Source organism: Toxorhynchites rutilus, chromosome 2 (genome assembly GCF_029784135.1).
Source record: "Toxorhynchites rutilus septentrionalis strain SRP chromosome 2, ASM2978413v1, whole genome shotgun sequence".
Lineage (NCBI taxonomy): Eukaryota > Metazoa > Arthropoda > Insecta > Diptera > Culicidae > Toxorhynchites > Toxorhynchites rutilus.
Window position 1 is genome coordinate 316,121,123 of NC_073745.1, and position 14,731 is coordinate 316,135,853.

The 14,731-nt window shown below is 38.4% G+C and overlaps 1 protein-coding gene across 1 annotated transcript; it reads right to left on the bottom strand.

The window, feature by feature from the left end:
* Positions 1 to 274: 274 nt before the first annotated feature.
* LOC129767948 (retinaldehyde-binding protein 1-like) lies at positions 275 to 2,588 on the bottom strand. Its single transcript, XM_055769259.1, has 2 exons — positions 1,746 to 2,588; positions 275 to 1,680 (listed from the first exon to the last, which is right to left on the bottom strand). Exons 1-2 carry the CDS (start codon positions 2,472 to 2,474, stop codon positions 1,429 to 1,431), a joined length of 981 nt encoding a protein of 326 aa, XP_055625234.1. The 5' UTR covers positions 2,475 to 2,588; the 3' UTR covers positions 275 to 1,428.
* Positions 2,589 to 14,731: the final 12,143 nt, after the last annotated feature.

Consider the following 14,731-nt stretch of genomic DNA (forward strand, 5'->3'; position numbering starts at 1 on the left):
CGCTCTCATTTTCGAAGTCCCCCAAATATTCATTTATTCATTCATTCAGAATGGATTTAGATTCAACTTCAAACAAATGATCTCTAAATCAACGATAGTCCTACGTCACCCTTGCGATTATGCTATAGATATAACCCACTTCCTGTTTTTTGACTACTCGACGCATAATCATTTATAGGCAGAAATAGAAGGGTAACTCCAAGCGCCTCCCCATAAATTTGCAGGCATAGAATTAGCTTGAAGAAATAAGTTCGGAAAAATAAAGAGTCGGAAGTTACACGTTAAGAGAATCGGTCGTGTTTTTTTTTATTTAAATCGTTTATTTTTACAGGCTCAGTTGCATAGGTTTAAAGGAGCCGAACTCCTTACTGTATTGTTACTAGTATATATACATTTTTCCTTAATTCTAATGTTAATAATATAGGAAACCGATTACTCGCGGTCGACTCGAGTTTAGAAGGGTGACATATTGGTCGTGTTTTAGTTGTATGTAAAAAAAGAAAAGCCCAAGACCGTTCGGTCCGCTAATATATCCTACCCGCCAATAAGCTAATATAAGATACTGTATTTCCAGGACCCCCATTGTATGGATCAAAAGAGTAAAAATTACAGATTTCTTAACAATGAAAACGTTTCTTTCAAAGGCAATAACTACACAATCAATCACAGTCCTACGTCAAGCTCCCGTCCGTGCCTCTAGGCTCAGATTCATATTTTTTTTTATATCATTTTTTTTATATATTTTTTTTTATGTCAGTCCCAGCGATCGACGTTTTGCTAACGAAAAGCTCAACAACAGCACCTAGGGACCGACACGGGGCTCATCGTGTTAATAGTGCGGACCATGGCATCGCCAACGTCCACTCGCATAGCATTTTTAACCCACTAGAGTCATCCCTGACGGCTCGCTAGACTGATGACATAAATCGAGGATGAACCAAAACAATCAGTAAGAAAAGCAGTTGTCAAAAAATCAAGTTGTCAAAAATTAACTTAACATTCAAAATAGCCGTACTTGTCAGCATAAGTAAAATACATGAGTACCAACATAATGCCACAAAAAAATCTAGAATCGAATATACGTAAAACGCGTAAATTCAAAAGTCGCGATATTTTTTGAACAGATCTCGTATAATAAAATCACAACGCGATATATCAAATTAAATGGTAATCATAATCATACGCATTTGCTATTTTACGATTGTTTCCAGAGTTGTCGTTGTTGCTGAAAATTCTATGACCCTCGGCTATCGTCCTAATACGAGTAATATATGTGCAATCGATATGTTTATTAGATTCAACTTGATGAAAACTACAACTGTTATTGTGTATTATAGTTTTTCACTTATACAAGCACTGTTTTCATAACTTCAAATCACTTTGGAAATGTATAATTATTGGCCAATCAATGCCAATCGTACGCCGTTTTCAATCAATCTGTAACTTCCTAAAGCTTCCCGCCGCTCCCACATCAACGATGTCGGCACTCTTGTGAGTCTTTCCTGAAGAGTTTGCAATCTGAATCTCCATTTCATCCAATGCGAGTAGCATGTCCCGTTTCTGTAGCAAATACTTCTTGAAACGCTCATTCAATTCATCCAACGGAACCATTCCACCGTACTCTTTCGGCAACAAGCTGACGTCTATGTTTTGCATCAACTCATCAAGATTTCGATGACACTGGAAAATAGAATTCACCTTGTTCGTATACACCGTTCAAAGTTTAGACTACCCAACAAACTTACATATATTCGTGATTTAAGCTTCTCACTGGCGTACGAAAGACAGTACTTGCTGGTCTGAGCCGCAAACCCGGGCACATTGACGAAATGGTTCTGCTTCAGACGAATCGGAATACCGTTGATCACACTGCGTAGATAACCGGTTAAATTTTCTAGCGACCAGCAGGTTACATGGGCCAAAGTCATGTCGCTGTTATCGAACACGTGTGTAAATCCTGCCACTTGGTTAGCTTCCTCGTCAATCAACGACTCTGTCACTAACATATTCAGCCGAATCATAAGATCCGAATTGAATCGGTGAGCATCGAAATTTCGAACGATACCCACGATCACGATTCGTCCCGCATTATCGCGACCTACCGGTAGAAGAGCACAAAAATTCAGTACCGTCTGCAGATCTTTATCCAATGGGTCTAGATTCTTGCACCATTGTGGGTATGTTTGCCTCATGATAAGATACTTCTGCAGCGTTTCACAGGCTCTCACGACCGAGAACTTTCGAACGCGCAAAAACCGAAGAAGGAATCGATCATCCGTTCGGCAGTGCTTGATTCGTCGATTCTGTGCTATCCATTCGCGCATCTGTTCCAACGATTGTTCCCGGACGAACTCATCCTCGCCAAGCTCCTTCTTGGCAGTCTGCACCAGAAATTCGTTCAACTGCGGTAATTCGAACAAACAATCAGCGATCGTTTTATCAACATTAACACTTTTTCCATCGTTGCCTGCCATCAGAATATGCGTTGCAAATTACTGTGATCCAATGGTAAAAAATGGTCACGATTAAGTCCTCCCACACCAGCGGCGAGGCAAGAATGAACCCGGGTTCGGGCGACTGTTCCAGTATAACAACTATCGAGTATCAAATGTGATTATCATTTTCATTTGTCACGGCACGACGATATAAGATGCTTTTGAACATGAAGTTCACTTCATTTGACATCTTATCTTCACCATCATATAGGTGTTTTCTTTCAAATATTTAGTAATTTTTCGAATATGTATTCTCAAGATGCGATTTTTAAATTTTCATCTTACAATGAAACGCCGCGTTTAGCATCATTTCGTCGCTACTATAGAATGATAGTAGTATATTCTTGAACACATAAGTGAACTTGCCCCACACATATATAAAACCGACGCAGGTTTTTATTAGGTAAACTTCTATTAGTTTATTATCAATGATCATCGTTTCCGACGGCTATTATTTAACGACACGATCACAGCCTGTTGATAATTGCTGGTTCGCGTTGCTTGATAAAATCTCACCCATTTCAGATGCATGCTAGCATTTAAAACCGAATTGGGTCGAACTTCTTGTGACGTATTCCATTAGCTGTAATAACCGAGCATTTCGAGTTTGAATAGCAATTGTTGTATTAGCACCGCAACCGTTAGCTAAATGGATTTACTTTGTACTTCAAGCTCATGATCCTCGTGTCACGGAAAACGACCGCAATTTTTCATTGTCGTTTTGTACATTAGGCTGCTTTCGTTTGCAACATACCAATTTTCATGAAAATATTATTGTCAAGCACTTATTGATATGATATGAAAATAAATTATTATGAGATATATCAGGTATGTGCATATGGAACTGATCAAATAAATTTGAACTGGAGAAGGTAAGAAACGAACGGGTTGTTATAGCCATAGTTTGTTCTATAGTAAGGCACAGCTAATACCGGAGAGTTCCGAAATCGTCTAGGAGAAGTGTGGAACGGGATCTGTGTCAGCAGTTCTGCAGAGGCAACCTGCTGCTTGCCTCTTTTGGATCGTGTTCACCAACAGAAAGGGAAATTGGTCAGGTGAGCCCAGACCTGATGACCACATTCTGTGACGGGTCCGAACATTATTATTATTATTACTAGCTGACCCGGCAAACTTCGTCCCGCCCAATTTTTTTTTATCAATACCTCCACAAACATTCACATTTTCATACTTACGATCATGGGTCCAATCGCAGAACTGTTCATTGATTCATCTTCTAATTGACCCTTTACAATTGAGGGGCTTAGAATGAAAGGGGTGTAAGTGATTTGATCGATTTCTCTACATCGACTCTCTCTATCTCTAACTCATTCCCAGCTGTATTTGACAATGTGGAAGGATGGTCAGAACCTCATCCATAGGATTCTATAGCAAACCCAAATTGGAATGTTTTTGCAGTTGAGTTATTAATCAACAAAAAGTTGACGAAGAGAAATCGATCAAGTCACTTACACCCCTTGCATTCTAAGCCCCTCAATTTATGTTGCGCAAGCAATCGAATAGAACAGCAAATTTTCAAATTTCGTAACACCGTTTATTTTTACAGTATGTTATTAAATTCCTTCAAGGAAACAAGTAGGATACAATTCATATTTTACGTTAATTTTGTAATACATGTACTTTTATATAATTATATAAATATTTTAACGATATGTGTTTTTCAATGTGGTATAAAACATGTTTGTTTTCTAAATTCATGTGTGTACTCACGTTTAGCAACTGCTTTTAATGTTCAATCTATTCGTAGTTGCACAAGTATTTTGTGTCTTTCGTATGGCAATTGGAATCTGTGATGAGACATTGTTTAGGGTTAGGTTTTTTTTATTTTCTCAATATTTACGTTTACCTGTATTCTCTACGTAATGTATGTGTTCAAAAAAGGGGTAATCTGTGGGCTCTGGCCACTACAGTGTCGTAGTATTTTTCGAAATAGAATTTTTATAACTTGTAACTAAAAAAGTATTTCCACCATCCACGGTAGCTTTGGTTTACATTTTGCTTAAGGCTGATTTAGACGGTGCCAGTCAACGCGCTAGTAGAAGAATCCAATCACTAGAGTCTAGTTATTAGAGCCATGTAAACACCCGGCTCCAGTTACTTGCGCAAGTATCGCACAAGTAATTGGCCACGCCAGCGAATAGAAAATTTTCTAGATACTGGCGCCAATAGATAAATGACAATTTCTCCCAAACAGTGCGTCATATTAGACATTTGTGTGAAATCGAAATTCCAGGCAGTTTCAGTGGTGCCATATATTTATTTGTACTGGAAGGGGAAAAATATTTTTCGGCTATGGTGAAGACAATTATTAAACGGTGTTATTTGGCTTGCTTGTAATTTGTATGTTTGTATGTTTGTAACATGTTTGTAGCGCTTTACCACATTGAAAGAAATTTAACCCCCTTCCTGTTGACCGATTGGTCTGAAATTTGGAACACACCTTTATCTCTGCAGTCATTATAAAACTGTGTATTTCATTATTTTAAAAATCCAAGATGGCGGCTGCTACAAAATGGCGGATTACATATTTTCTCAAAACCCCATCAACATGGGTATCAAATCAAAGGGCTTGACTAGTAAAACACAGTTATAGCTGATTTACACATTGACCAGTAATTGGCGCCAGTTACATGAACGTCAACGGCACGCCATATTTAGATCACCAGTTGACTGGTGCTATGCGTTTATACACATTTTCAGCAACTGGACAGCTTGGCTGTCACTTTATCCTCGATGACGAATGACAGTGGCGACATCTGGTGGCGATAACCATTTTGGGAGGCAAATTAATCTTTATCGGTTTTGTAGGCCCGGAGGCAGTTTTAAATTGTCAAAATTTGAATGAAAAATTTTACTTCTTGTTAATTTACTAATTAAAACACGTCGTACTGAACCTTCATCAGCTGTTTTTATATAAATTTCCTGATATTTCCATGATTTCATTGTCTATTATCATTTTCGCTTCACAAATCGAACACATGAAGCACAATGCCGTCAACGTGAATGGAGATTCTTCCATGTATACGTTGAGGGAATTGAATTTGGTGTTCCTTGTACCGTCGAACCATCCAGTGTTGGCAAATGTACAGATTTATCCGGAAAGGTATATTCTTTCAGTTTTTTTTGTTTTGTTCTGTACAGTAAGAACACAGATTTTTCTCATAAAGCACCGATAGGAACTGTTTTAAAACGGTTTTATTTAGCTTGCCCTGTAATTTGCATGTTTGTATGTTTGTACGTTTATATGTTTGTAACATGTTTGTCTGTAGCGCATTACCACATCGATAGAAATTTGAGCCCCTTCCTGTTGACCGATTGATCTGAAATTTGGAACACACCTTTATCTCTGCAGTCATTATAAAACTGGGAATTTCATCATTTTAAAACTCCAAGATGGCTACCGCTACAAAATGGCGGATTACATATTCTCCCAAACTCCTTCAATATGGGTATCAAATGAAAGGGCTTGGCTAGTAGAACACAATTATTCATGAGGAATGCAAATCCAAAATGACCGCCACCACAAAATGACGGATTACATATTTTCTCAAAACCCCATCAATATGGGTATCAAATGAAAGGGATTGACAGTTATTTATGAAAAATACGAATCAAAAATGGCGGCCACCACAAAATGGCGGATTACATATTTTCTTTAAACCCGATCAATATGGATATCAAATGAAAGGGATTGACTAGTAGAACACAGTTATTTATGAAAAATGCGAATCAAAAATGGCCGCCACCACAAAATGACTGATTACACGTTGTCTCAAAACCCCATCAACATGGGTATCAGATAAAAGAGCTTAACTAGTAGAACACAGTTATACATGAGAAATACAAATCCATGATGGCGACCACTACAAAATGGCGGATTACACATTTTATCAGAACCCCATCAATATGTATATCAAATGAAAGGGATTGACTAGTAGAAGACAGTAATTTATGAAAAATGCAAATCCAAAATGACCGCAGTCCCCAAACAACTAATTACTGTTTAAATAGTTTCATTCATCTTGACCTGTTTGTATGTATGTTTGAATGTTTGTAGGGTTGTCCCATATTAATAGAAAATTGCCCCGTTCCTATTGACTGATTGATCTGAAATATGGAACATACTTTTAATTCTACTGCCATTATCAAACTACGTATTCTATGACCTTGAAAAATTTATTTTGGCCTTCGCTAAAAATGGCTGAATGACTTGGCATGAAGAACACGAAACATAATAAACAACATAAATTCAAAAAGGTCGCCGCCACTAAATGGTCGACTATGTATTTTTCGCAATTCCCTCTGTAAGGTTCATGCTGGGCTTAACAATAATAGATTCATTTCTCTCACATTTGAACTACTGGTAACACTGTCATGCAATGGTGGTACGACAGACGTCAAGTTTGACAGTACGGCACAGCGGATGTGGGTACGTCAGCGCTAGCGGGCATCTTTCTCCGCATACTCTTGACGAGGTAAGAAGTGTTTCGTAAGCTAGTCGATATCCGTATCGATTGATTCTCAAGCAATGGCGTGAGCTGGCTTCGTACCGTTTGGCCCTGCGGACCGTAGATATTTACACCCTCGATATCGGTATCAAACAAAATGATTTGACTAATAGAATACAATACATCATGAGAATATTCCGAAGAAAATTAGGTAAGAAATAAACGTTGGATTTCCATTATCCACAGTTAGTTGTTTCATCATATACCCCACGATGTTATTTTAGTCTCATCATTGCCCTAGATCAATAAAAGAATGGATGTGATAATTACTAACAGCTACTTGTCAAATTATTTTCTAGCTCTTAGTACATTAAACCGTTTAACTTAAAAAGGTTTTTGACGTAGGACTACGTCTAACCGGAAGATATAGGGGGTGAAATGGAAATCTAGGCACTGAACAAGTAGGAAAAAATGCAAGATTTGGAACGCTTATAACTCGAGCATTTCTCAATAGATCGCAAAGGTTTTTGCATCAATTGATAGGAAATATATCTACGCATCTATCATAACGAATAACATTTCATTTTTCTTGAGATAAATAATTGAATAATTGTGAAATATCAAGCATTCTCAAAATTCACTATGTGCCCATTTTTGATTGGTCCATTTTGTGCTCCTCAAATCGTACCGACCAAAACGGGCAACCAGAGCAGCAGCGAAATAGAATGAAGCACGATTGGAAAGGAAAAAGAAAAAAATGAACGAAACATTGGTCGCAGTCTCACACATGCGTAATTCTCGAGCCAGCCAGTCAGCTTAAAAATCCCCGCTCCGCTGCCGTAACGATCATTCTCATTCAAACCGTACACCACAGCGGTTCGCATCACAACACATCAACAAACCAACCCAAGCAGCCATGTCTGGACATGGTAAAGGAGGAAAAGTGAAGGGAAAGGCAAAATCCCGCTCGAACCGTGTTGATATGGAGTTCCCCGCAAGGGTAGCTAGGCCGAGCGCGTTAGTACCAGTGCACCAGTCCACCTAGCCGCCGTTATATAGTTTCGGCCGCCGAAGTGATCGAGTTGGCTGGTAAAGCTGCTCGCGACGATAAGAAAAACCGCATTCAGAACAGAACACATCAAGACAACAACAGGCAGTTGCAGCGAGTGGCGAGTGGCAAACGCAATCGCAAAACGGCAGCAGGTAGCAAAAGAAAAAAGTTTGTTCTTTTTACAATCTGCTTTGGTGGCAAATCCAGAACAAGGCGGCATCGAGGGCGTTCGAAATGGTTTTTTTTTCAAAACCACGAGTACTAAGTTTTCTAAATTGGAACCATTCCATAAAACAAGGCGCTTTTCAGGGCCATTAAACCTTCCAAAAAAGAGTTTAGGAAATAAAGTTCAATGTGTTCTAAAACATTATCCAAAATAATAATAAAACACAAATTTATGTTTTCATAATTTGTTTGCCAGGATCTGATGAGTATGTGAATTTGGCAGTAGTTCTGAGCTTATTGATAGTTGGGGACTTTCAAGATTATTTAATTTTCACCAACTCTTAAATTGTTTCCAGATTGAAAGTACAGTAATTTACAATTAGTTCGACATTTAGCTAATTGGACGGACAAGTAATGCGACTTATTTAGTTGGACATTTTTGTAAACATAGAGATCCAAATTATGACCGCACATTGAAAGTCGACACTGTACCACTGTCATCGCAAATGTTCAATTACAGGTTCAAATCGCCTCCAATGCGACACTGAGTGGCGCTTCGGTACGTTGCATTGAATGTAATTTACTGTAAAATATGTCACAAGCTGGATGGGAAGAAATTTTCCAACTGTGAAAGCTGAGGCGAGTGGCAAATGCAATCGCTAAACAGAAAGGTTTAGCCGAACAAGATGGGGATATCGAGTGACAACAAAACAATAAACTCTTTAGATTGAAGATAATTTTGTGATCCTGAAAAGGACCCTTTTTAGCCTGCATGTGAATCCAACGAGCGAATAAATCGTAATGAATGTATTTTTTTGCCATCGCTCCCTTTTAACGCTCATTCGTTCGTCTCGTTGGACTCGCCCCTCTGGCTGAGTCTGCCGATTTGTCACTATCCTGTGAGTGTGTACCGCTAGAGTATAAAACACGCGGACCCCAAAAAAATATCTTATTTTCTTTCAAACCGTAAACCCGTGTGGTTGTACGGCATCGGCATCGTGGACGTAACAAAGAAGGACAAGTTAAGGGAAAGGCAAAGTCTCACTCGAACCGTGCAGGTCTCCAGTTCTCTGTTGGTCGCATTCACTGATTGCTCCGCAAGGGTAACTAGGCCGAACGGATTGGTGCCGGAGCACCAGTATACCTAACAGCGATTATAGAGTTTCGGCCGTCGGAGTGCTCGAGTTGGCTTGCAAAGTTGCTCACGACAATCAGAAAACCCGTATCAAGAACAGAGCAGCTTCGGTTCGGCGCTCATCAAGGCAACAATTAGTTTCAGTGAGTGGCAAAGTGCTTCTCCGGCACGTCGCATTAAATGTAATTTACTGAACAATATGTCACAAGCTGGATAGGAAGAAATTTTCCAACTGTGAAAGCTGTGGCGAGTGGCGAACGCAATAGCTAAACAGGAAGGTTTAACCGAACAAGATGGGAATATCGAGTGATAACAAAAACACAACACCAAAGGTTCTTTTCAACCCTCAACTTATTAGTAAAGAGTAAACAGTAAATTAAAAAAAAATTTCAGGTAGATAGGTAGGTATTCACGTAGGAGAAGAAAATAAAACAATATATTTAAAATATATATTTAACAAAAGCTGTCCCCTTTGTATAGTCCTACGTCACTCCGGTTATGTCCCCGACATTACCCACCCGTCTTTTTTTACTTATTTTATTTCCTAGTTTCTCTACATTAAAACCATTCAAAAAATTTGTGTTTTTTCAATTTTTGTTTCTTACCTAACTTTCTTCGGAATATTTCGAGTGTGTACTGTATTCTATTAGTGAAATCATTTCATTTGATACTAATATTGAGGGGATTGCAAAAAATACATAGTGGACCAATTTTATAGCGGTCACCTTTTCGAAATTATGTTGTTCATAGGGTAGTGTATTCTCCAAGTCAAGCCATTCAGCCAGTTTTTAGCGGCGGCCAAATCAAATTTTCCATGAACATGGAATACGCAGTTTTATAATGACAGTAGAATTAAAAGTATGTTTCGATGTTTGTTGGGATTTTTCATGATCTACTGTGTTCTACCAGTCGAGCATCTTCATTTGATACCCATATTGATGGGCTTTGAGAAAAACATGGCGCCATTTTATGATGGCGGTCATTTTGGATTTGCATTTTTCATAATTTTCCATAAATTTCTGAAAATATGTAATCCACCATTTTGTAGTGGCCGCCATTTTAGATTTGCATTTTTCATAAATAACTGTATTCTACTAGTCAAGCCCTTTCATTTGATACCCATATTGATGTGGTTCTGAGAAAATATGTAATCCGCCATTTTGTAGTGGCCGCCATCTTGGATTTGCATTTTTCATGAATAACTGTGTTCTACTAGTCAAGCCCTTTCATTTGAAACCCATATTAAAAGGGTTTTGAGAAAATATGTGATCCGTCAATTTGTGGTGGCGGCCATTTCGGATTTGCATTCCTCATGAATAATTGTGTTCTACTAGTCAAGCCCTTTCATTTGATACCCATGTTGATGGGATTTTGAGAAAATGTAAACCGCCATTTTATGGTGGCGGCCATTTTGGATTTGAATTTCTCATGAAAAACTGTGTTCTACTAGTCAAGCCCTTTCCTTTGATACCCATGTTGATGGGATTTTGAGAAAATATGTGAACCGCCATTTTATGGTGGCGACCATTTTGGATTTGCATTCCTCATGCATAACTGTGTTCTACTAGTCAAGCCCTTTGATTTGATACCCATGTTGATGGGGTTTTGAGAAAATATGTAATCCGCCATTTTGTAGCAGCCGCCATCTTGGATTTTTAAAATAATGAAATACACAGTTTTATAATGACTGCAGAGATAAAGGTGTGTTCCAAATTTCAGACCAATCGGTCAACAGGAAGGGGGTTAAATTTCTTTTAATGTGGTGAAGCGCTACAAACAAACATGTTACAAACATACAAACATACAAATTACAAAGCAAGCCAAATAACACCGTTTAATAATTGTCTTCACCATAGCCGAAAATGATTTTTCCCCTTCCAGTACAAATAAATATATGGCACCACTGAAACTGCCTGGCATTTCGATTTCACACAAATGTCTAATATGACGCACTGTTTGGAAGCAATTGTCATTTATCTATTGGCGCCAGTATCTAGAAAATTTTCTATTCGCTGGCGTGGCCAATTACTTGTGCGATACTTGCGCAAGTAACTGGAGCCGGGTGTTTACATGGCTCTAATAACTAGACTCTAGTGATTGGATTCTTCTACTAGCGCGTTCACTGGCACCGTCTAAATCAGCCTTTATGCATGAGGGATGCAAATCCAAAATGGCCGCCTCCACAAAACGGTGGTTTACATATTTTCTCAAAACCCGGTCAATATTGGTATCAAATGAAAGGGCTTGACTAGTAGAACACAGTTATTCATGAGAAATGCAAATCCACGATGGCCACTACCACAAAATGGCGGATCACATATTTTCTCAAAACCCTATCAATATGGGTATCAAATGAAAGGACTTGACTAGTAGAACACAGTTAAGGCTGATTTAGACGATGCCAGTCAGCGCTCTAGTTGAAGTATCCAGTGAATAGAGAACAGACACTCTGTTCAAGTTAGAGGCCAATTACTTGTTCGATACTGGTACAAGTAACTTGGACAGAGTGTCTGTTCTCTGTTCACTGGATACCTCAACTAGAGCGCTGACTGGCATCGTCTAAATCAGCCTTTATCCATGAGAAATGCAAATTCAAAATGGCCGCCACCACAGAATGGCGGATTACATATTTTCTCAAAATTCCATCAACAAGAGTATTAAATGAAAGAGCTTAACTAGTAGAACACAGTTATTCATGAGAAATACAAATCCAAAATGGCCGCCACCACAAAATGACGGATCACATATTTTCTTAAAACCCTATCAATATGGGTATCAAATGAAAGGACTTGACTAGTCCTGTGACACAGTTATTCATGAGAAATGCAAATCCGAAATGGCCGCCACCACAAAATGACGGATCACATATTTTCTCAAAACCCTTTTAATATGGGTATCAAATGAAAGGGCTTGACTAGTAGAACACAGTTATACTTATGACAGACATACAGCTGTACTTGCGTTGTACTTCGAAAATTGTATGTCTGTCACCATGTACAGCGCTAGAACCATGCAAGCAACTCAGTACAATCGCTGTATCTGTACCGACCTGTTTTACCGCTGTACATGGCTACAGATGTACTGTGCGTAGCGCCATAGACGGTTGGTGGTGGGTAGCATAAACAAACCTAATCAAAACACTTGGTAAACGTTCTTTTTATGGACTTTCTCTTGAGGTCATAACTCAGATTGGAAACTTGTTTGTTGTTGTGATAGTTTAGACGCTAAATAAAAACCTTTTTCATTGAAATATGTAGTGAAAATTGGTCAAATTTCTGATTGTCAGTTTGACATACGGTACAATGTACAACCAAAGTATGTCTGTCATGGTACGATGGTACCTGTACAACGCTGTACACGTACAACGCTAGTACAGCTGTATGTCTGTCCATGATATCATTCATGAGAAATGCAAATCCAAAATGGCCGCCACCATAAAATGGCGGTTCACATATTTTCTCAAAAACCCATCAACATGGGTATCAAAGGAAAAGGCTTGACTATTAGAACACAGTTTTTCATGAGAAATGCAAATCCAAAATGGCGGATCACATATTTTCTCAAACCCCTATCAATATGGGTATCAAATGAAAGGGCTTGACTAGTAGAACACAGTTATTCATGAAAAATGCAAATCCAAGATGGCGGCCACAACAAAATGACGGATTACATATTTTCTCAGAACCCCATCAATATGGGTATCAAATGAAAGGGCTTGACTAGTAGAACACAGTTATTCATGAGAAATGCAAATCTAGAATGGGCGCCACCACAAAATGGTGGTTCACATATTTTTTCAAAACCCTTTTAATATGGGTATCAAATGAAAGGACTTGACTAGTAGAATACAGTTATTTATGAAAAATGCAAATCTAAAATGGCGGCCACTACAAAATGGTGGATTACATATTTTCAGAAATTTATGGAAAATTATGAAAAATGCAAATCCAAAATGACCGCCATCATAAAATGGCGCCATGTTTTTCTCAAAGCCCATCAATATGGGTATCAAATGAAGATGCTCGACTGGTAGAACACAGTAGATCATGAAAAATCCCAACAAACATCGAAACATACTTTTAATTCTACTGTCATTATAAAACTGCGTATTCCATGTTCATGGAAAATTTGATTTGGCCGCCGCTAAAAACTTGGAGAATACAACCCAGCAATGGCATTTTATTTGATACCGATATTGAGGGAATTGCGAAAAATACATAGTCGACCATTTCGTGGCGGCGACCTTTTTGAATTTATGTTGTTTATTATGTTTCGTGTTCTTCATGCCAAGTCATTCAGCCATTTTTAGCGAAGGCCAAAATAAATTTTTCAAGGTCATAGAATACGTAGTTTGGTAATTGCAGTAGAATTAAAAGTATGTTCCATATATCAGATTAATCAGACAATAGGAACGGGGCAATTTTCAATTAATATGGGCAACCCTACAAACATTCAAACATACATACAAACAGGTTAAGCTGAATGAAACCATTTAAAAAGTAATTAGTTGTTTGGGGACTGCGGTCATTTTGGATTTGCATTTATCAAAAATTACTGTCTTCTACTAGCCAATTCCTTTCATTTGATATACATATTGATGGGGTTCTGATAAAATGTGTAATCCGCCATTTTGTAGTGGTCGCCATCTTGGATTTGCATTTCTCATGTATAACTGTGTTCTACTTCTTCTTCTTCTTCTTCAATGGCATTAACGTTCCTAGAAGAACTTCGCCGTCTCAACGTAGTATTACTTGCGTCATTTTTATTAGTACTTAGTTGAGATTTCTATGCCAAGTAACACGCCTTGAATGCATTCTGAGTGGCAAGCTCTAGAATACGCGTGATCACAGTGCAAGTCGGAGGAAATTTCTTTGACGAAAAATTCCCCCGACCAGAACGGGAATCGAACCCGAACACCCGGCATGTTAGTTGTGACGCTAACCACTCGGCCAAGGGAGCACAACTGTGTTCTACTAGTTAAGTTCTTTTATCTGATACCCATATTGATGGGGTTTTGAGACAACGTGTAATCAGTTATTTTGTGGTGGCGGCCATTTTTGAGTCGCATTTTTCATAAATAACTGTGTTCTACTGTCAATCCCTTTCATTTGATATCCATATTGATCGGGTTTAAAGAAAATATGTAATCCGCCATTTTGTGGTGGCAGCCATTTTTGATTCGCATTTTTCATAAATAACTGTCAATCCGTTTCATTTGATACCCACATTGATCGGGTTTAAAGAAAATATGTAATCCGCCATTTTGTGGTGGCGGCCATTTTGGATTTGCATTTCTCATGAATAACTGTGTTCTACTAGTCAAGCCCTTTCATTTGATACCCATATTGATGGGGTTTTGAGAAAATATGTAATCCGTCATTTTGGATTTGCATTCCTCATGAATAATTGTGTTCTACTA

Bases quoted from the DNA above. Each gene is read 5' to 3' on its own strand.
- LOC129767948 (XM_055769259.1), bottom strand. From the start codon at position 2,474: ATGGCAGGCAACGATGGAAAAAGTGTTAATGTTGATAAAACGATCGCT. The intron at 1,681-1,745 runs GTAAGTTTGTTG...TCTATTTTCCAG, and splicing joins AGCTTAAATCACGAATATAT to TGTCATCGAAATCTTGATGA.